The sequence below is a fragment of the Somniosus microcephalus genome, chromosome 4, assembly GCF_052327205.1.
Source record: "Somniosus microcephalus isolate GS21.2 chromosome 4, FLI_Smic_1.0, whole genome shotgun sequence".
In the NCBI taxonomy this organism is placed as follows: Eukaryota; Metazoa; Chordata; class Chondrichthyes; order Squaliformes; family Somniosidae; genus Somniosus; species Somniosus microcephalus.
Window position 1 is genome coordinate 181,383,868 of NC_140990.1, and position 22,417 is coordinate 181,406,284.

The window sequence follows — 22,417 nt, forward strand, 5'->3', positions numbered from 1 at the left end:
TTAGCAAAATTTGCTTTTCCCCAATTTAGAATTTTTATTCCTGGCCTATCCTTGTCCTTTTCCATAACTACCTTAAATCTAACAGAATTGTGGTCACTAGCACCAAAATGCTCCCCCACCGATATGCCTTCTACCTGCCCAGCTTCATTCCCTAAAACTAAGTCCAGAACCGTCCCCTCCCTTGTTGGGCTTGCTACAAACTGGCTAAAAAAGTTCTCCTGGATGCATTTTAGGAATTTTGCACCCTCTACACCCTTCACACTAATTTTATCCCAGTTAATATTGGGGTAGTTGAAATCCCTTACTATTACTGCCCTATAGTTTTTGCACTTCTCAGAAATTTGTCTACATATTTGTTCTTCAATCTCCCTGTCACTGTTTGGGGGGTCTGTAGTACACTCCCAGCCGTGTGATCGCCCCTTTTTTTGTTTTTCAATTCGACCTATATGGCCTCGTTTGATGATCCCTCCAACATATCATCCCTCCTCACAGCTGTAATAGTTTCTTTAATCTATACCGCGACCCCCCTCCTTTCTTATCTCCCTCTCTATCCCATCTGAAAATCCTGTAACCAGGAATGTTGAGCTGCCATACCTGCCCCTCTTTCAGCCACGTCTCTGTAATAGCTATAATATCATAGTTCCAATCCCGGAGCTCGAGCTGCTGTGGCTGGCGACACTTCCCGCACATGTGGTCGTCCAGACCACGGGAGGTGTCCAGGACTTCCCACATGGCACAGGGTGTGAGCTGCCCTGCCATACCTATAATTAACCTCTAATTTACTAACCTAGCTGGAATAAACTTAAAAACTTTAAGAAAGCCAAGTAAAAACACTTACCAGATACTCACCAATCAGCTCCCTCCCCTTGTGCCAATGTCACTTTTGACTTCTGACGTCACTCTATGAAAATTCTGCCAGTGCTGAGTTGGTACCGCTGCCGCCACCTCGTTGCTCCTCCCAGGTCCGCACTGCCACCGCTACTGCTGTGGGGCCTACCTGCACCTCGGGCTCACTTTATACCGCCACCGCCGCCTTGCCGCTCCTCCCAGGTCTGCACTGCCACTGCTACTGCTGCTGCTGTGGGGCCTACCTGCACCTCGGGCTCACTTTATACCGCCACCGCCGCCTTGCCGCTCCTCCCAGGTCTGCACTGCCACTGCTGCTGCTGCTGCTGTGGGGCCTACCTGCACCTCGGGCTCACTTTATACCACCCTCGCCGCCTCGCCACTCCTCCCAGGTCCGCACTGCCGCCGCTGCTGCTGCTGCTGTCCCGGTACTGTATCCCGGTATTGTATCCCGGTATTGTATCCCGGTACTGTATCAGGTATTGTATCCTGGTACTATATCCCAGTTACTGTGTCCCAGTTAGTGTATCCCAGTTATCATGTCCTGGTACTGTATCCCAGTATTGTATGTCAGTATTGTATCCCGATAGTGTATCCCAGTTACTGTATCCCAGTTACTGTATCCCAGTACTGTATCCGGTATTGTATCCTGATATTGTATCCTGGTATTTTATCCCAGTACTGTATCCCGGTATTGTATCCCAGTTACTCTATCCCAGTACTGTATTCAGTATTGTATCCCAGAATTGTATCCCAGTATTGTATCCCAGTTACTGTATCCCAGTTACTGTATGCCGGTTTTGTATCATGGTGCTGTTTCCCGCTGCTGGATCCTGGTACTGTATCTGGAAATGTTGTATCCCGGTGCTGTATCCCAGGATGTATCCTGGTATTGTATCATGGTACTGTATCCCAGTACAATATCCCGGAACTGTATCTTGGGACTGTATCCCGGTACTGTATCCCTGTATTGTATCCCAGTATTGTATCCCAGTACTGTATCCTGGTACTGTATCCTGGAATTGTATCCTGGAATTGTATCCCGGCACTGTATCCCTGTATTGTATCCCAGTGTTGTATCCCAGTACTGTATCCTGGTACTGTATCCCAGTACTGTATCCTCGTACTGTATCCTGGTACTGTATCCCGGTATTGTATCCCAGAACTGTATCACGGTATTCTATCACGGTATTGTATCCCAGTTACTGTATTCCGGTACTGTATCCGGTATTGTATCCCGATATTGTATCCTGGTATTGTATCCCAATACTGTATCCCGGGATTGTATTCCAGTACTGTATTCTAGTACTGTATCCCAGTACTGTATCCCGGTACTATATCCCGGAATTGTATCCCGGTTTTGCATCCAGTACTGTATCCCAGTATTGTATTCCAGTATTGTATCCCGGTACTGTATCCTGGTATTGTATCCCGGTATTGTATCCCAGTTACTGTATCCCGGTATTGTATCCCAGTTACTGTATCCCTGTTACTGTATCCCTGTTACTCTATCCCAGTACTGTATCTGGTATTGTATCCTGGTACTGTATCCCAGTATTGTATCCCAGTTATTATATCCCAGTTACTGTATGCCGGTTTTGTATCATGGTGCTGTTTCCTGCTGCTGGATCCCAGTACTGTATCTGGAAATGTTGTATCCCGGTGCTGTATCCCAGGATGTATCCTGGTATTGTATCATGGTACTGTATCCCAGTACAGTATCCCGGTACTGTATCTTGGGACTGTATCCCGGTACTGTATCCCTGTATTGTATCCCAGTATTGTATCCCAGTACTGTATCCTAGTACTGTATCCTGGTACTGTATCCCGGTACTGTATCCGGAATTGTATCCCAGTTTTGCATCCCAGTATTGTATTCCGGTATTGTATCCCGGTACTGTATCCTGGTATTGTATCCCAGTATTGTATCCCAGTATTGTATCCCGGTATTGTATCCCTGTTACTGTATCCCTGTTACTCTATCCCAGTACTGTATCCAGTATTATATCCTGGTACTGTATCCCAGTATTGTATCCCAGTTACTGTATGCTGGTTTTGTATCATGGTGCTGTATCCCACTACTGGATCCCGGTACTGTATCTGGAAATTTTGTATTCCCGTGCTGTATCCCGGGATTTTATCCCGGTATTGTATCACAGTGCTGTATCCCATTACGTATCCCGGTACTGTATCTCGGGACTGTATCCCGGTATTGTATCATGGTACTGTATCCCGGTATTGTATCATGGTACTGTATCCCAGTACAGTAACCCGGTACTGTATCCTGGAATTGCATCCTGGTACTGTATCCCTGTATTGTATCCTAGTTACTGTATCCCGGTACTGTATCCCAGTACTGAATCCTGATACTGCATCCTGGTACTGTATCCCGGAATTTTATCCCAGTATTGTATCCCAGTACTGTATCCTCGTACTGTATCCCAGAACTGTATCATGGTATTGTATCCCGGTATTGTATCCCAGTTACTGTATTTGGTACAGTATCCAGTATTGTATCCCGGTAATGTATCCCGATATTCTATCCCGGTATTGTATCCCAATGCTGTATCCCAGAATTGTATCCCGGTATTGTATCCTGGTACTGTATCCCGATATTGTATCCTGGTATTGTATCCCAGTTACTCTATCCCAGTTACTGTATGCCGGTTTTGTATCCCAGTGCTGTATACCGCTACTGGATTCTGGTACTGTATCCCGGTATTGTATCCTTGTATTGTATCCTATTTTGTATCCCGGTACTGTATCCCAGTATTATATCCAAGTTACTCTATCCCAGTTACTCTATCCCAGTATTGTATCCGGTATTGTATCCCGGTACTGTATCCCAATATTGTATCCCAGCATTGTATCCCAGTTACTCTATCCCAGTTACTGTATGCCAGTTTTGTATCCTGGTGTTGTATCCCGCTACTGGATTCCGGTACTGTATCCGGAAATGTTGTATCCTGGTGCTGTATCCCAGGACTGTATCACGGTACGGTATCCCGGTACTGTATCCCGGTACTGTATCCCAGTGCTGTATCCCAGTTAATGTATCCCAGTTAATGTATTCTGGTACTGTATCCTTTCACTGTATCCTGGTATTGTATCCTGGTACTGTATCCCAGTACTGTATCCCAATACTGTATCCCAGTACTGTAACCCAGTACTATATCCCAGTACTGTCTTCTTCTTAGGCAGTCCCTCTGAACTGAGGATGACTTGCTTCCACATTAAAAATGAGTTTGCAGGTGACTGAAGAGTCCAATGCAGGACCTACAGTCTCTGTCACAGGTGGGGCAGATGGTGGTTGAAGGGGCGGGTGGGTGGGGTGCTTGTGTTGACGTGCGCTCCTTGCGCTGCCTGCGTTTGGCTTCCACTTGCTCCTGGCGAAGAGACTTGAGGTGTTCGGTGCCTTCCCGGATGCTTCTCCTCCACTTTGTGTGGTCTTGGGCCAGGGATTCCCAGGTGTCGGTGGGGATGTTACACTTTTTCAAGGAAGCTTTGAGGGTATCCTTGAAGCATTTCCTCTGCCCACCTGGGGCTCTCTTGCCGTGCCGGAGTTCCGAGTAGAGCGCTTGTTTTGGGAGTCTCGTATCGGGCATGCGGACAATGTGACCCATCCATCGGAGCTGATTGAGCATGATCAAAGCTTCGATGTTGGCCTGAGCAAGAACACTAACATTGGTGCGCCTATCATGCCAATGGATTTGCAGCATCTTGCGGAGGCAGCGTTGGTGGTACCTCTTCAGTGATTTGAGGTGCCTGCTGTACATGGTCCATGTCTCTGAGGCATACAGCAGGGCAGGTATCACTGCTGCTCTGTAGACCATGAGCTTAGTGCCAGGTTTGAGGTCCTGGTCTTCAAACACTCTCTTCCTCAGGCGACCGAAGGCTGCACCGGCACACTGAAGGCGATGTTGGACTTCGTCGTTGACGTCTGCCCTTGTTGACAGTAGGCTCCCGAGGTATGGAAAGTGGTCCACGTTGTCCAAGGCCTTGTCATGGATTTTGATAATCGGAGTGCTGTACTGTGTGGCGGGGGCAGGTTCATAGAGGACCTTTGTCTTATGGATGTTTAGTGTAAGGCCCATGCTCTCGTACACTTCAGTGAAGGTGTTGACGATGGTTTGGAGTTTGACCTCTGAGTGAGCGCAGACGCAAGAATCGTCTACATACTGTAATTTGACGACAGAGGATGGGACGACCTTGGATCTGGACTGGAGGCGACGGAGGTTGAACAGTTTCCCGTTTGTTCTGTAAAGTAGCTCCACTCCAGTGGGGAGCTTACTGAGGGTGAGATGGAGCATTGCAGCAAGGAAGATCGAGAAGAGCATTGGTGCGATGACACAGCCTTGTTTGACCCCGGTTCATGCGTGAATTTTGTCTGTGGTGGAACCGTTGTTCAGGATCATGGCTTGCATGTCATCATGAAGCAGGCGGAGGATGGTGACAAACTTTTGAGGGCAGCCAAATTTGAGGAGGACACTCCATAATCCCTCACGGTTGACAGTGTCGAAGGCCTTTGTGAGATCAAAGAAGGCCATGTACAGCGGTTGGTGCTGTTCCCTGCATTTCTCTTGTAATTGACGTGCGGTGAAGATCATGTCCATTGTGCCCCTTAGTGGGCAGAATCCGCATTGCGACTCTGGGAGGAGCTCTTCGGCCACTGGGTAAAGGCGATTGAGGAGGACTCTTGCGATGACTTTCCCTGTGGCAGACAGCAGGGAAACTCCTCTGTAATTACCACAATCGGACTTGTCACCTTTCTTGAAGATGGTCACAATTACGGCATCTCTGAGATCCCCTGGCATGCTCCCCTCCTTCCAGATAAGAGAAATGAGTTCATGAATTTGCGGCAGTAGTGCTTCTCTGCCATGCTTCAGTGCCTCGGCGGGGATTCCATCTGCTGCTGAGGCCTTGTTCTTCAGTTGTCGGGTGGCCTTTTCAACCTCATACCGGGCTGGGGTTGTGCTAAGATGGTGGCGGGTAGCATGCTGTGGGATGGAGTTGAGGAGACTTGCGTCGAAGACAGAGTCACGGTTAAGGAGATCTTCGAAGTGCTCCTTCCAGAGGGCACTGGCTGCCTCTCTGTCCTTGATGAGTACCTCTCCGTTCTTGGCCCACAGTGGGGTAGGGCCTTGGGTGCTTGGGCCGTGGATGATCTTGACTGCACTAAAGAATCCACGCAAGTCATGTTTGTCGGCTAGCTGCTGGATCTCCTGCACTTTCTCCATCCACCATCTGTTCTTTAGTTCACGAGTTTTTTGTTGGACCTCGGCCTTCAGGCTTCTGTAGAGCTGCTTTCTTGCTCTCGAGTTCTGTTACTGTTTCCAGATCAGGAATGCCTTGCACTTGCGGCTTATTAGCTCCTGGATCTCCTGGTCATTCTCGTCGAACCAGTCTTGGTGTTTCCTGGTCGAGTGACCGAGCGTCTCTTCACAGGTGCTGATTATGGAATCCCGACTATATCCTGGTATAGACTGTATCCCAGTCTATTTTTTTTATTCGTTCAGGGGATGTGGGCGTCGCTGGCAAGGCCAGCATTTATTGCCCATCCCTAATTGCCCTTAAGAAGGTGGTGGTGAGTCGCCATCTTGAACTGCTGCAGTCTGTGTGGTGAAGGTTCTCCAACCACTGTTAGGGAGGGAGCTCCAGGATTTTGACCCAGCAATGATGAACGAATGGTGATATATTTCCAAGTCAGGATGGTGTGTGACTTGGAGTGGAACTTAGAGGTGGTGGTGTTCCATGCAACTGCTGCCCTTGTCCTTCTAGGTGGAAGAGGCCATGGGTTTGGGAGGTGCTGTCGAAGAAGCCTTGGCGAGTTGTTGCAGTGCATGGTACACACTGCAGCCACGGTACGCCGGTGGTGGAGGGAGTGAATGTTTAAGGTGATGGATGGGGTGCTAATCAAGCGGGCTGCTTTGTCCTGGATGGTGTCGAGCTTCTTGAGCTGCACTCATCCAGGCAAGTGGAGAGTATTCCATCACACTCCTGACTTGTGCCTTGTAAATGGTGGAAAGGCTTTGGGGAGCCAGGAGGTGAGACATTTGCCGCAGAATACCCAGTCTCTGACCTGCTCTTGTAGCCACAGTACTTATGTGGCAGGTCCAGTTAAGTTACGGGTCAATGATGATGTTGATGGTGATGATAATGCTGTTGAATGTCAAGGGGCGCTGGTTGGACTCTCTCTTGCTGGAGACAGTCATTGCCTGGCAATTATGTGATGCGAATGTTACTTGCCACTTATCAACCCAAGCCTAAAAGTCGTCCAGGTCTTGCTGCACGTGGGCATGGGCTGCTTCATTATCTGAGGAGTTGCGAAAGGAACTGAACACTGTGAAATCATCAGCACACATCCCCACTCTGACCTTATGATGGAGGGAAGTTCATTGATGAAGTACCTCATTTTTAGGTACACCTGGTGCTGCTCCTGGCATGCTCTTCTACACTCCTCATTGAACCAGGGTTGGTTCCCCTGGCTTGATGGTAATGGTAGAGTGAGGGATATGCCAGAGCATGAGGTTACAGATTGTGGTGGAATACAATTCTGCTGCTGCTGATGGCCTACAGCACCTCATGGAGGCCCAGCTTTGAGCTGCTAGATCTGTTCTCAATCTATCCCATTTAGCACGGTGGTAGTGGCACACAACACAATGGAGGCAGCGCTCAGTGTGAAGACGGGACTTCATCTCCACAAGGACTGTGAGGTGGTCACTGCTACCAATACTGTCATGGACAGATGCACCTGTGACAGGTAGACTGGTGAGGATGAGGTCAAGTAGGTTTTTTCCCTCATATTGGTTCTTTCACCAACTGCCGCAGGCCCAGACTGGCAGCTATGTCCTTCAGGACTCGGCCAGCTCAGTCATTAATGGTGCTACTGAGCCACTCTTGGTGATGGATATTGAAGTCCCCCACCCAGAGTACACCTGTGCCCTTGCTATGCTCAGTTCTTCTTCCAAGTGGTGTCCAACATGGAGGAGTACTGATTCATCAGCTGAGGGAAGGCGGTAAGTGGTAATCATCAGGAGGTTTCCTTGCCCATGCTTGACCTGAAGCCATGAGGCTTCATGGAGTCCAGAGTCAATGTTGAGGACTCCCAGGGCCATTCCCTCCCGACTGTATACCACTGTGCCACCACCTCTCGTTGGTCTATCCTGCCGGTGGGACAGGCCATACCCAGGATGGTGATGGAGGAGGCTGCAACCTTGACTGAAAGGTATGATTCTGTGAGTATGACTGTCAGGCTGTTGCTTGACTAGTCTGTGGGACAGCTCTCCCAATTTTGGCACAATTCCCCAGATGTTAGTGAGGAGCATTTTGCACGGTCGACTGGGCTGGGTGTGCCTTTGTCGTGTCCAAAGCTGGTGCCGAGGTCGATGCCGGGTGATCTGTCCGGTTGTATTCTTATCATTGTTTTTCATAGCAGTTTGTTACAACTGAGTGGCTTGCTAGGCCATTTCAGAGGCCAGTTAAGAGTCAACTACATTGCTATGGGTCTGGAGTCACATATAGGCCAGACCAGGTAAGGATGGCAGATTTCCTTCCCTAAAGGACATTAGTGAACCAGTTACTGTATGCCAGTTACTGTATCCCGGTATTGTACCTCGGTATTGTATCCCAGTTACTGTATCCCAGTTACTGTATCCAGGTACTGTATCCTGAGTATGTATCCTGGTACTGTATCCCGGTACTGTATCCAGGTGCTGTATCCTGGTACTGTATCCCTGTATTATATCCCAGTTACTGTATCCAGGTTATGTTTTATTTTATTTTATTCATTGATGGGATGTGGGCATCGCTGGCTAGGCCTGCATTTGGTGCCCATCCCTAATTGCCCTTGAGAAGATGGTGGTGAGTATTTTATTTAATTCATTCTTGGGATGTGGGCGTCGCTGGCAAGGCATTGAGAAGATCCTGGCACTGTGTCCCGGTATTGTATCCAGGTGCTGTATCCCGGTACTGTGTCCTGGTACTGTATCCCGGTCCTGTATCCCGGTCCTGTATCCGATACTGTAACCCAAGTAGATTTTACTGAAAGCTACTAGAATATTCTCTCTGCTATGTGTTCATATACTGGCAGGTCTTTACACAGTAGCCGGGACAGTGAGTGAGTATTCACTGGGCGGGGGGACATTCTACATCAGCCTGATCATGTCCTCAGCCAACATCCACACATGAGCTTTAACCATCAGAAATTCACAGGCCAGCAATCAGGGGTCTGAAGATAAGTATCGCTGGTCAGATTTAAGATCAATCCCTCCACAGCAGACAAAACACACACCACCCAATTACCCCGTCAAAGTATTTGAACAGAGGAGCTGCCAACATATGAGCACGTAGCAGACAGAACATTCTAGTAGCTTTCAATAAAATCCACTTGACTGTTATATATCAGTGAATGAAACAAGTCATGCACCACCTCCAACTCTGCCAATAATGAGATTGTTGCCTACCCATAAATTATTTATAGAGGCACAATGGATGGTGAGCTTAGTAACTGCACAACGCGGGGGTATTTATAGCACAACAATAGCCTTTGTCCTTGTGTCTATTATAGTGGCAAGGCAGCCAGTGCTCCAGACACAGGGCGCTCCAGACACGGAGCGCTCCAGACACGGAGCGCTCCAGACACGGAGCGCTCCAGACACGGAGCGCTCCAGACAATGGACAATGTAGGAATGCCAGCATAGTGGTTATGTTACTGGACTAGTAATTCAGAAGGCCTGGACTAAAGATCTGGTTGACGTGAGTTCAAAACCCATCCATGGGATTCAGTTAATTAAATAAAACTGGAATGAAACGCTACTCAGTAATGGTGACCATGTAACTGCCAGAAAACCCATCTGCTTCACTAATTTCCTTTAGGGAAGGAAATCTGTCGTCCTTAGTCGGTCTGGCCGATAGGTGACTCCAGACCCACCACAATGTGGTTGACTCTTAACTGCCCTCTGAAATGCCCTAGCAAGCCATTCAGTTGTACCAAACTGCTACGACACAGTATAATAAGAATAAAACTAGGAGGACCATGTGGCACTAAGCTAGGCATTGGATTCGGGCACGACAAAGGTACATTTGTGCCAAATTTGGGAGAGCTGTCCCACAGACTAGTCAAGCAACAGCCTGACATAACCATACTCACAGTATCATACCTTTCAGTCAACGTCGCAGCCTCCTTCATCACCATCCCAGGGCATGTCCTGTCCCACCGGCAGGACAGACCCACCAGAGGTGGCGGCACAGTGGTATACAGTCGGGAACGAGTGACCCTGGGAGTCCTCAAAATTGACCATGGGCCCCATGAAGTCTAATGGTTTCAGGTCAAACATGGACAAGGAAACCTTCTGCTGATCACCACCTATCCCCCTTTCTCATCTGATGAATCAGTACTCCTCCATGTTGAACACCACTTGGAAGAAGTACAGAGGGCATCAACGGCACAGACTTCAATGTCCATCACCATGAGTGGCTTGGCAGCACCACTACTGACCGAGCTGGCCAAGTCCTGAAGGACATAGCTGCAGGACATGGCCTGGAGAAGGTGGTGAGAGAATCAACACGAGGGGAAAAAAACGACTTGACCTCGACCTCTCCAATCTACCTGTCGCAGATGCATCTGACAATGACAGTATTGGTAGCAGTGACCACTGCACAGTCATTGTGGAGACAAAGTCCCGTCTTCACACTGAGGACACCTTCCATCGTGTTGTGTGGCACTACCACTGTGCTAAATGGGATAGATTCAGGACAGATCTAACAGCTCAAAACTTGGCATCCATGAGGCGCTGTGGGCCATCAGCAGCAGCAGAATTTTATTCCACCACAATCTGTAACCTCATGGCTCGGTATATCCCTCACTCTACCATTACCATCAAGTCAGGGGATCAACCCTGGTTCAATAAAGAGTGTAGAATAGCATGCCAGGAGCAACACCAGGTGTACCTAAAAATGAGGTACCAACCTGGGGAAGCTGCAACACAGGACTACATGCATGCTAAACAGTGGAAAAGTATGCTACAGACAGGACTAAACCACAGCACAACCAACGGATCAGATCAAATCTCTGCAGTCCTGTCACATCCACTCGTGAATGGTGGTGGACAATTAAAGAACTAACGGGAGGAGGAGGCTCCATGAACATCCCCATCCTCAATGATGGCAGAGCCCAGCACGCGAGTGCAAAAGACAAGGCTGAAGCATTTTCAACCATCTTCAGCCAGAGGTGCCGGGTGGATAATCCATCTTGGCCTCCTCCTGAGGTGCCCACCATCACTGAAGCCAGTCTTCAGCCAGTTTGATTCATTCCACGTAAAGTCAAGGAATGGCTGCGTGCACTGGATACAGCAAAGGCTGTGGGCCCTGACAACATCCCGGCTGTAGTGCTGAAGACTTGTGCTCCAGAACTAGCCGCGCCTCTTGCCAAGCTGTTCCAGTATAGCTACAACACTGGCATCAACCTGACAAAGTTGAAAATTGCCCAGGTATGTCCTGTCCACAAAAAGCAGGACAAATCCAATCCAGCCAATTACCGCCCCATCAGTCTACTCTCAATCACCAGCAAAGTGGAAAAACTCTCCACTGGCTGGAGTCATACCTAGCACAACGGAAGATGGTTGTGGTTGTTGGAGGCTAATCATCTCATCCCCAGGACATCGCTGCAGGAGTTTCTCAGGGAAGTGTCCTAGGCCCAACCATCTTCAGCTGTTTATTCAATGGCCTTCCCTCCATCATAAGGTCAGAAGTGGGGATGTTCGCTGATGATTGCAGTGTTCGGTTCCATTTGAAACACTTCAGGTAATGAAGCAGTCCGTGCCCGCATGCATCAAGACCTGGACAGCATTCAGGCTTGGGCTGATAAGTGGCAAGTAACATTCACGCCACACAAGTGCCAGGCAATGACCAACTGTAACAAGAGATAGTCTAACCACCTCCCCCTGGCATTCAATGGCATTAACATTGCCGAATCTCCCACCATAAACATCCTGGGGGTCACCATTGACCAGAAACCTAAATGGACCAGCCACATAAATACTGTGGCTACAAGAGCAGGTCAGAAGCCGGGTATTCTGCAGTGAGTGACTCACCTCGTGACTCCCCAAAGCCTTTCCACCATCTACAAGGCACAAGTCAGGAGTGTGATGGAATACTCTCCACTTGCCTGGATGAGTGCAGCTCCAACAACACTCAAGAAGCTTGACACCATCCAGGACAAAGCAGCCTGCTTGATTGGTACCCCTTAAACACCACCTTAAACATTCACTCCCTCCTTCTTATGACTGGATCGATAAGAATGGAACCAGGCGAGTGCAGTTACGCCCAGCTAGACGACGGAGGAGAGGCGTTGGAGGAGAATGGTGTGGTTGACCGTGTCAAATGCACACTGTGTTTGCAGTGTGTACCATCTATTGATGCACTGCAGCAACTATCCAAGGCGTTTTTGAAAGCACCTCCCAAACTCGCGGCCTCTACCACCTAAAAGGACAAGGGCAGCAGGTGCATGGGAACACCACCACCTCCAAGTTCCCCTCCAAGTCACACACCATCCTGGCTTGGAAGTATATTGCTGTTCCTTCATTGTCATTGGGTCAAAATCCTGGAACTCCTTCCCTAACAGCACTGTGGGAGTACCCTCACTACAGCGGTTCAAGAAGGTGGATCATCACCACCTTCTCAAGGGCAATTAGGGATGGGAAATAATGCTGGCCTTGCCAGCGACGCCCACATCACATGAACAAAAAAAAAAAATCGGGTTTCTGCCCCTGCCACAGTACTGAAACAGTCCTTGCCAAAATCACAAATGACATACTATGTGACTGTGACCGTGGTAAACTATCCCTCCTCATCCTTCTCTACCTGACTGCAGCCTTTGACACGGTTGACCACACTATCCTCCTCCAATGCCTCTCCTCTGTTGTCTAGCTGGGCGAGACTGCAATTGCCTGGTTTCATTCTTATCTATCCAGTCATAGCCAGAGAATCACCTGCAATGGCTTCTCTTCCTGCTCCCGCATCGTTACCTCTGGAGTCCGCCAAGGATCTATCCTTGGCCCCTTCCTATTACTCATCTACATGCTGCCTCTCGGCGACATCATCCGAAAACACATCAGGTTCCACATGTACGCTGACGACACCCAGCTCTACCTCAGCACCATCTCTTTCGACCCCTCCACGGTCTCTAAATTGTCACACTGTTTATCTGACATCCAGTACTGGATGAGTGGAAATTTTCTCCAACTAAATATTGGGAAAACCGAAGCCATTGTCTTCGGTCCTCGCCACAAACTCCATTCCCTAGCCACCGACTCCATCCCTCTCCCTGGCAACTGTCTGAGGCTGAACCGGATCATTTGCCACCTCGGTGTTGTACTTGGCACTAAGATGAACTTATGACCACATATACTCTCCATCGCCAAGGTCGCCTACTTCCACCTCAGTAACATCGCCCGACTCCTCCCCTGCCTCAGCTCAACTGCTGTTGAGACCCTCATCCATGACTTTATTAACTCTACACTTTACTACTCCAACACACTCCTAGCCAGCATTCCAACTTCCAACCTCCAGAAGCTTTAACTCATCCAAAACTCTGCTGCCCGTGTCCTAACTCACACCAAGTCACGTTCACCCATCACCCCTGACTTACACTGGCTTCTGGTTGACCAACGCCTCAATTTTAAAATTCTCATCCTTGCTTTCAAATCCCTCCATGGCATTGCCGACCGCCCCCCCCCCCCCACCACCCCCCACCCACCCCACCTCTCCCCATCTCTGTAACCTCCTCCAGCCCCACAACCCTCCGAGATCGCTGAGCTCCTCCAATTCTGGCCTCTTCTGCATCCACCATTGCTCCGTCCCTTCAGTTGCCGAGGCTCTAAGCTCTGGAATTTCCTCCTGAAACCTCTCCGCCTCTCTACCTTTATTTCCTCCTTTAAGATGCTCCTTAAAACCTACCTCTTTGACCAAGCTTTTGGTCACCTGTCCTAATTTCTCCTTATGTGGCTCAGCGTCAAATTTTGTTTGATAACACTCCTGTAAAGCGCATTCGGACATTTTACGACGTTAAAGGCACTATATCAATGCAAATTGCTGTTGTTGTTGTACTGTAGCAAGTACTCTATCCCGGAATTGCATCCTGGGACTGTATCCCAGTACTGCATCCCAAGGTGCTGTTCTTTACACAGAAGCCGTGACAGTGAGTGAGTATTCACTGGGCATCTCAAATCACTGGAGAGGTACAACCAAATCCATTGGCAGGATAGGCGCACCAATGTCAGTGTTCTTGCTCAGGCCAACATCCCCAGCATCAAAGTTTTGACCACGCTCGATCAGCTCCGATGGACAGGTCACATCGTCCACATGCCCGATACAAGACTCCCAAAACAAGCGCTCTACTCGCAGCTCCGGCATGGCAGGAGAGCCCCAGGTGGGCAGAGGAAACACTTCAAGGACACCCTCAAAGCCTCCTTGAAAAAGTGTAACATCCCCACTGACACCTGGGAATCCCTGGCCCAAGACCGCACAAAGTGGAGAAGAAGCATCCGGGAAGGCGCCGAACACCTCGAGTCTCTTCGCCGGGAGCAAGCGGAAGCCAAGCGCAAGCAGCGCAAGGAGCGCACGTCAACCCAAACACCCCACCCACCCGCCCCTTCAACCACCGTCTGCCCCACCTGTGACAGAGACTGTAGGTCCCGCATTGGACTCATCAGTCACCTGAGAAATAATTTTTAATGTGAAAGCAAGTCATCCTCGGTTCTGAGGGACTGCCAGCCTAAGATTCACTGGGCGGGGGTACATTCTAAACCAGCCTGATCATGTCCTCAGCCAACATCCACACATGAGCTTTAACCATCAGAAAGTCTCAGGCCAGCGATCAGGGTTCTGAAGATAACTGGGCAGATTTAAGATCAATCTCTCCACAACGGGAATGGTAGCATAATGGTAATGTTACTGGGCTGGTAATCCAGAAGCCTAGACTAATAATCCAGAGATCTAAGTTCCCATCCCACCACGGCAGCTGAAGAATTTCAATTCAGTTAATTAAATAAATCTGGGGGAAAAATGCTAGTATCAGTAATTGTAACCATGAAACAATCGGATTGTCCTAAAAATCCATCTGGCCTATATGTGACTCCAGGCCCACAGCAATGTGGTTCACTCTTAACTGCCCTCTGAAATGGCCTAGCAAATAACAAACCGTTATGAAACACAATACTAAGAATAAAACAGGACGGACCACCTGGCACCGACCTTGACCACGGCAACGGCACAACCAACCCGTCAACCCTGCACAAGTCCTCCTCACCAACATCTGGGGTCTTGTGCCAAAATTGGGAGAGTTGTCCCACAGACTAATCAAGCAACAGCCTGAAATAATCATACTCACAAAATCATACCTTTCAGTCAATATCCCAAAATCCTCCATCTGGCTGGTGGGACAGGACATACCCAGAGGATGGTGATACACCAGGGGTGGTGGCACAGTGGTATACAGTCGAGAAGGAATGGCCCTGGGAGTTCTCAACATTGACTCTGGACCCCATGAAGTCTCATGGCTTCAGGTCAAGCATGGGCAAGGAAACCTCCTGCTGATTACCACCTACCGCCCTCCCTCAGCTGATGAATCAGTACTCCTCCATGTTGAACACCACTTGGAAGCAGCACTGAGAGTAACCAGGGCACAGAATGTACTCTGGATGGAGGACATCAGTGGCTCGGTAGCACCACCACTGACCAAGCTGGCCGAGTCCTGAAGGACATAGCTGCCAGTCTGGGCCTGCGGCAGGTGGTGAGAGAACCAACACGAGGGGAAAAAACCTTCCTGACCTCGTTCTCACCAATCTACCTGTCGCAGATGCATCTGTCCATGACAGTATTGGTAGCAGTGACCACCGCACAATCATTGTGGAGAAGAAGTCCTGTCTTCACACTGAGGACACCCTCCATCGTGTTGTGTGGCACTACCACTGTGCTAAATGGGATAGATTCAGAACAGATCTAGCAGCTCAAAACTGGGCATCCATGAGGCACTGTGGGCTTGTATTCCACCACAATCTGTAAACTCATGGCCCGGCATATCTCTCACTCTACCATTACCATCAAGCCAGGGGACCAACCCAGGTTCAATGAGTTGTGTAGAAGAGCATGCCAGGAGCAGCACCAGGTGTACTTAAAAATGAGGTGCCAACCTGGGGAAGCCGCAACACAGGACTACATGCATGCTAAAAGCAGGGCTAAGCGACCCCACAATCAACGGATCAGATCAAAGCTCTGCAGTCCTGCCACATCCAGTCGTGAATGGTGGTGGACCATTAAACAGCTAACGGGAGGAGGAGGCTCCATGAATATCCCCATCCACAAAGATGGTAGATGTGAGTGCAATAGACAAGGCTGAAGCGTTTGCAGCCATCTTCAGCTACAAGTGCTGAGTGGATGATCCATATCGGCCTCCTCCTGAGGCCCCCACCATCACAGAAGACAGTCTTCAGCCAATTCGATTCACTCCACGTGAAGTCAAGAAACAGCTGAGCACACTGGATACAGCAAAAGCTATGGGCCCTGACAACATCCCGGCTATCGTGATGAAGGCCTATGCTCCAGAAATAGCCGCGCCTCTTGTCAAGCTCTTCCAGTACAGCTACAACATTGGCATCTATCCGACAATGTGGAAAACTGCCCAGATATATCCTGTCCACAAAAAGCAGGACAAATCCACTCTGACCAATTACCGCCCCATCAGTCTACTCTCAAACATCAGCAAAGTGATGGAAGGTGTCATCAACAGTGCTGTCAAGCAGCACCTGCTCACTGATGCCCAGTTTGGGTTCCGCCAAGACCACTTGGCTGCCGACCTCATTACAACCTTGGTCCAAACATGGACAAAAGAGCTGAATTCCAGAGGTGAGGTGAGAGTGACTGCCCTTGACATCTAGGCAGCATTTAACCGAGAGTGGCATCAAGGAGCCCTAGTAAAACTGAAGTCACTGGGAATCGGAGGAAAAACTTTCCACTGGCTGGAGTCATACCTAGCACAAAGGAAGATGGTTGTGGTGGTTGAAAGTCAATCATCACAGCCCCAGGAGTTCCTCAGGGCAGTGTCCTAAGCCCAACCATCTTCTGCTGCTTCATCAATGACCTTCCCTCCAACACAACTGCATTTGTGCACTAACAATGACAATAAAGTTGATTATTATTATTATAAGGTCAGAAATGGGGATGTTCTCTGATGACTGCACAGTGTTTAGTGCCATTCACAACTCCTCAGATAATGAAGCAGTCCATGCCCGCATGCAACAAGACCTGGACGACATTCAGGTTTGGGCTGATAAGTGGCAGGTAACATTCGCGCCACAGAAATGCCAGACAATGACTCTCTCCAACAAGCGAGAGTCTAATCACCGCCCCTTGACATTCAATGCCATTACCATCGCCGAATCCCCCAAAATCAATATCCTGGGGGTCACCATTGACCAGAAACTTAACTGGATCAGCCACGTAAATACTGTGGCAACAAGAGTAGGTCAGAGGCTAGGTATTCTGCGGCGAGTGTCTCACCACCTGACTCCACCATCTAGAAGGCACAAGTAAAGAGTGTGATGGAATACTGTCCACTTGCCTGGATGAGTGCAGCTCCAGCAACACTCAAGAAGCTCGACACCATCCAGGACAAAGCAGCCCGTTTGATTGGCACCCCATCCACCACCTTAAACATTCACTCCCTCCACCACTGGTGCACCGTGGCTGCAATGTGTACCATCTACAAGATGCACTGCAGCAACTCACCAAGGCTTCTTCGGCAGCACCTCCCAAACCCGCGACCTCTTCTACCTAAAAGGACAAGGGCAGCAGGCACATGAGAACACCCCCACCTCCAAGTCACACACCATCCTGACTTAGAAGTATATCACTGATCCTTCATCGTCGCTGGGTCAAAATCCTGGAACTCCCTCCCTAACAGCACTGTGGGAGTACCTTCACCACATGGACTGCAGTGGTTCAAGAAGGTGGCTCACCACCACCTACTCAATGGCAATTAGGAATGGGCAATAAATGCTGGCCTTGCCAGTGACGCCCACATCCCATAAAAAACGAATTAAAAAAAACAACAGACAAAACACACATCACCCAATTACCCCGTCAAAGTATTTGAACAGAGGAGCTACCAACATATGAGCACGTAGCAGACAGAACATTCTAGTAGCTTTCAATAAAATCCACTTGACTGTTATATATCAGTGAATGAAACAAGTCATGCACCACCTCCAACTCTGCCAATAAAGAGATCATTGCATAATTATAAAGTACTTATAGAGGCACAATGGAAGGTGAGCTCAGTAACTGCTCAACACGGGGATATTTATAGCACAACAATAGCCTTTGTCCTTGTGTATATAATAGTGGCAAGGCAGCCAGTGCTAAAATAAACACCAGACACGGAGCACTCCAGGCAATGGACAGAGACACTGCGCAGCGATCGCAGATATTCCTGGACTTCGAACAGAAGCAGTCCACCATGCCCTCTTCTGCTGTGAAGTGCCGAGGTCCAGAGACCTTCCACCATGCGCTGGTGAATGGAGACCTGGCGCTGCTCAAAGTCATGGTCAGCGAGTACCACGAAGATGTCAACCTGCAATTTGAAATTCACCATAACGAAATGGAGTGGCAGGCGAAACCAGTGGCACTGGGCCTCTCAGGTACTCGCTGCGTGTTAGGCCTCTTGGTTTGGTAGCGCTTGACGTTAAATAAACAACACAGGGTGTAGGTTTGCTGCCCGGGCGTAACATTGGTGTTGTGGATTGACCTCCCATTGTAGAATCTGAGCCTGGAAAATCAAATAGGCAATCAGTAACGCCAGTTTCACGCCCAGATGGAAAGTCTAAAATCTATCACGTTGTCTCTTGCGATGTTGTCCCCAGCTTGCCTGAAGGCATTGGTTCACATTGGTCTACGGTTCCATGGGTTCAGATAGCCCTCCACTACCTGGTCCAAATGCGAGCCTGGACAGCTATCCAACCATAGGCACCATTGACTCTTGAGCACAGCCCTGTGCCCGCCTGAAGCCTACTTGTGCACTTTCACAAGCATAGATTGCGGCAACCTGATCGCAAGCATGGTCTCTGCCTAACGTTTCTCTCCCCAGTCAATGGGTGCTAAGGCCAATTTTCACATCAGTAGTGTCACCCCAGCTATGGTTAACTAACTCAGTACCCAGGGCAGAGATCAAACACGGGACCTTCCTGACTCAGTTTCCCCACTGCAAAGTGCAGTGATTAGCCTGGCTGTTGTTGTTGTTAAAATATATCTCTTTGAAAAGTCTAAATGTTTGAACGTGGGGAGCACCTGGCAGAGGGAGGGGCACAGGAGAGGGGGAGGTCCTTAAGTCAACTGGCTGGAGGATGGGGGAAAGCGGGGTCATGCTTGAGCTCCCCCTGGTGGTTGGCAACAGAATATCAGAACCGGACCTTTCCCATGCACTTAAATGGCCCAGAAATTCGGGTCCCAACGCGTGAGTACGCACGGGGTACTCATGCGTAGGCCCAACGAAAGTGCCGGTTTCATACATGCACTGCGCATGCGCGGGAAACCGGCACTTTCGTTCCCCTGAAAGAAGGGGTTCAAAAGTCAAACACGTGCGCCGGAGAGGCAGCGCATGCGCATTGAACTTACGTTTTTTTTCCAGCTTTTTCCGGGAGGGTAAGTCTCCAGCAGTTACACTTTTAAAAAGTAGGCGCAAGGCTTGCTTTTAACAAGGTAAGTGGTGAATTAATTAAAATTAAAACATTTTTTCCACAGGTTTATTATTTTTAAATACATTAAAGAAAGGTAAGTTTATTTTTAGCCCCGTTAGAAAATGTAGTTACTTTTTTCAAAAATTTAAATTATTGTTTAAAATAGTTATTTCATGTAATTTATAGTTTATTTTAAAAATGTGATTTAAAAAAAAAATTATTTGAGGTTTTAGTGATGTTTTGGGGCTTATAGTATTTATAGGTATGACAGCTCTTCCTGTCAAACTTATGAATGAAGCATTCCCTGCTACCATTGGCTCTCCATGGCCCACGTGATCCCAGGGGACGCATCGAACTAACTGCGCCCCTGGGATACGCAAGCACTGCGCGTCGGCAGTTGGAGGAGGCCCAGGATCGGAATCCCACACGGGCCCACAGCTCAACAGCCGGCGCGCTAGGTAAGTGCAGGTCGGGGGCTTGCACCCGCGGGAAGCCCCCGACCTGAATTTCTGGGCCATTGTATTTCTCATCATGGTTTGCTTGATTGTGTCTTCAAACATAGAGACGATGTTTCCCCTTGTGTGGGAGTTCCAAACTAGGGGTCATAAATATAAGATAGTCACTAATAAAGCCAATAAGAAATTCAGAAGAAACTTCTTTACCCAGAGAGTAGTTAGAATGCAGAACTCACTACCACAATGAGTGACTGAGGTGAATAACATAGATGCACTTAAGGGGAAGCTAGATCAGTACATAAGGGAAACAGAAATAGAAGGTTACACTGGTAGGGTTACATGAAGAGGGGTGGGAGGATGCTCAAGTGGAGCATAAACCCCGGAATAGACTAGTTGGGCCAACTGGCCTGTTTCAGTGCAGTAAATCCTATGTAATGTATTCTTTCACCACAGTTACCTGGTGCTTACAAATCAAGGATTTCCATTCATGTCTGCAAAGAAATACGAAATTCTCCAATTCTCCTGCAACGCGTGGCACTGCCGATCTACCTTTCTCTTCTTGGATAAAGACAGGAGGGACACTTATCCTTAGAAAACACAAAATCAGGGATCAATGTTACGGGATGTTGAATAAATAAAGAAATGGGGAACCATGGTGAAAATATCCTGTCACATGAAGTAACTCCAGTACTACTTTTTCTTCATTAAGCGTTAACAGTGCAAACTTATACATAAATATACCTTTATTTTCTTTTACACTGGTCGGTTAGTCCCAAATTTGTAATGACCCCAAACAACAACTTGTATTTATATAGCACCTTTAAGCCTTTAACGTAGTAAAACATCCCAAGGTACTTCACAGGAGCTATTATCAACAAAATTCGACAGCAAGCCACATATAGAGATATTAGGACAGGTGAGGTAGGTTTTAATGAGTGCCTTAAAGGAGGAGAGAGCGGTAGAGATGTGGAGAGTTTTAGGGTGTATTCCAGAGCTTAGGGCCTAGGGCAGCTGAAGGCTCGGCCGCCAATGGTGGCACAAAGAAAATCAGGAATACGCAAGAGGCCAGATTTGGAGGAGCGCAGATATCTCAGAGGGGTGATGAGCAATGTTCCCTTTAAATTGTCTTTTTTGTGTGCGGCCTATTTTTTTCAATGCGCGGTCCCTTTAAATTTCTGCGCATGCGCGGTATTTCAAATAAAGAAGCTTGTGAGCAACCTGCGCAGTACCTTGCAGATCACTGCACGGCCACGCACACGCGCAGCTTAGAGGGAACATTGGTTGTAGGGCTGGAGGAGGTTACAGAGATAGGAATGAACGAGGCTATGGAAGGCTTTGAAAGCAAGAATGAGACTTTTAAAATCGAGGGGTTGCTGGACCGGGGCCCATGTAGGTCAGCGAGCACAGGGGTGATGGGTGAACCGGACCTGGTTAGAGTTAGGGGCAGCAGAGATTTGGATGAGCTCAAGTTTACGGAGGGTGCAAGGTGGGAATAACCATAGTCAGTCACTATGTCATTCACTGATGCATCAAGGACATAACTGAAGCCCTATTTTACCATGTACACAGGTACATATACTTCAGCAGTAACCAGCAGGAGCAGAGACAGCTAGAGATTTATGACATTGGTAACCCTCTAAAGGTATGGGAATTATTGACTGCTATTCATGTACCTACCAATAATCCTATGGCACCACTCAATAGGAAGGGCTATGATTCCATCAATGTGAATATGGTACAGTATGCTCATTACATAACTGGATCAAACACATTCCCATCTTTTCTTCTAGTTTAGTGGCTCATTAGATGCTTGCAAAGTATGAAATGGCCTTGGAGATGCACTGTGGCTGGCAATTTTTCTAAAGCTTCCATTATTGCATTTGCATCACACAAAATCAGATACTATTAAATCAAGAGCACTTCCATTTTGATTGGGAGCCATTAAAATCAAAGTTAGGATCAATTGGAGAAAATAATGAAAATATTCCCCCCAAGTAAATAACCTTCGAGAAAGTTTAATTATGGTGTCGCCATTCTCTCTTCAGTTACAAGCGTTAATTCCCTGCCTTGGTAATTATATCTGATCCTACACTCTGCAAAGGTGTTGAAGATGGCTGCAAAATGAACAGCAGAAGAGTGAGGATCATCAAGAAAGTAAGGGCTAACTTGTCAACAGCAATCTCACTCTTCCCAAAGCCTATAGGATACCTTCAACAAGCCTGGACTCCCAGAGGGCAGTGCATTCATAGGAGAATCAGCATTTCAGTGTGGTAGCCCAACGCCTGACCCAACTCCATCCGAGCTCTGCTCCTACTGGGAGCACGGGATCACTGACTATACTGTTATATCTATCCAGCAATGAACTACTATCGAACTGTTTGGCAGGCC

The 22,417-nt window shown here is 48.4% G+C and overlaps 1 protein-coding gene across 5 annotated transcripts in view; it reads left to right on the forward strand.

Annotated features, from left to right (window-relative positions):
• asb18 (ankyrin repeat and SOCS box containing 18) overlaps positions 1 to 22,417 on the forward strand; it is an 80,445-nt gene that overhangs the window by 32,965 nt on the left and 25,063 nt on the right. The window contains exon 1 of one of the 5 annotated variants that reach the window (XM_085985564.1): positions 14,553 to 18,539. The exons of the other annotated variants lie outside the window; for them this stretch is intronic. Coding sequence (XP_085841690.1) covers positions 18,296 to 18,539 — 244 coding nt within the window. The 5' untranslated portion in view covers positions 14,553 to 18,295. Of the gene's footprint in view, positions 1 to 14,552; positions 18,540 to 22,417 lie in introns of those variants that run through there. 5 annotated transcript variants of the gene reach the window in all.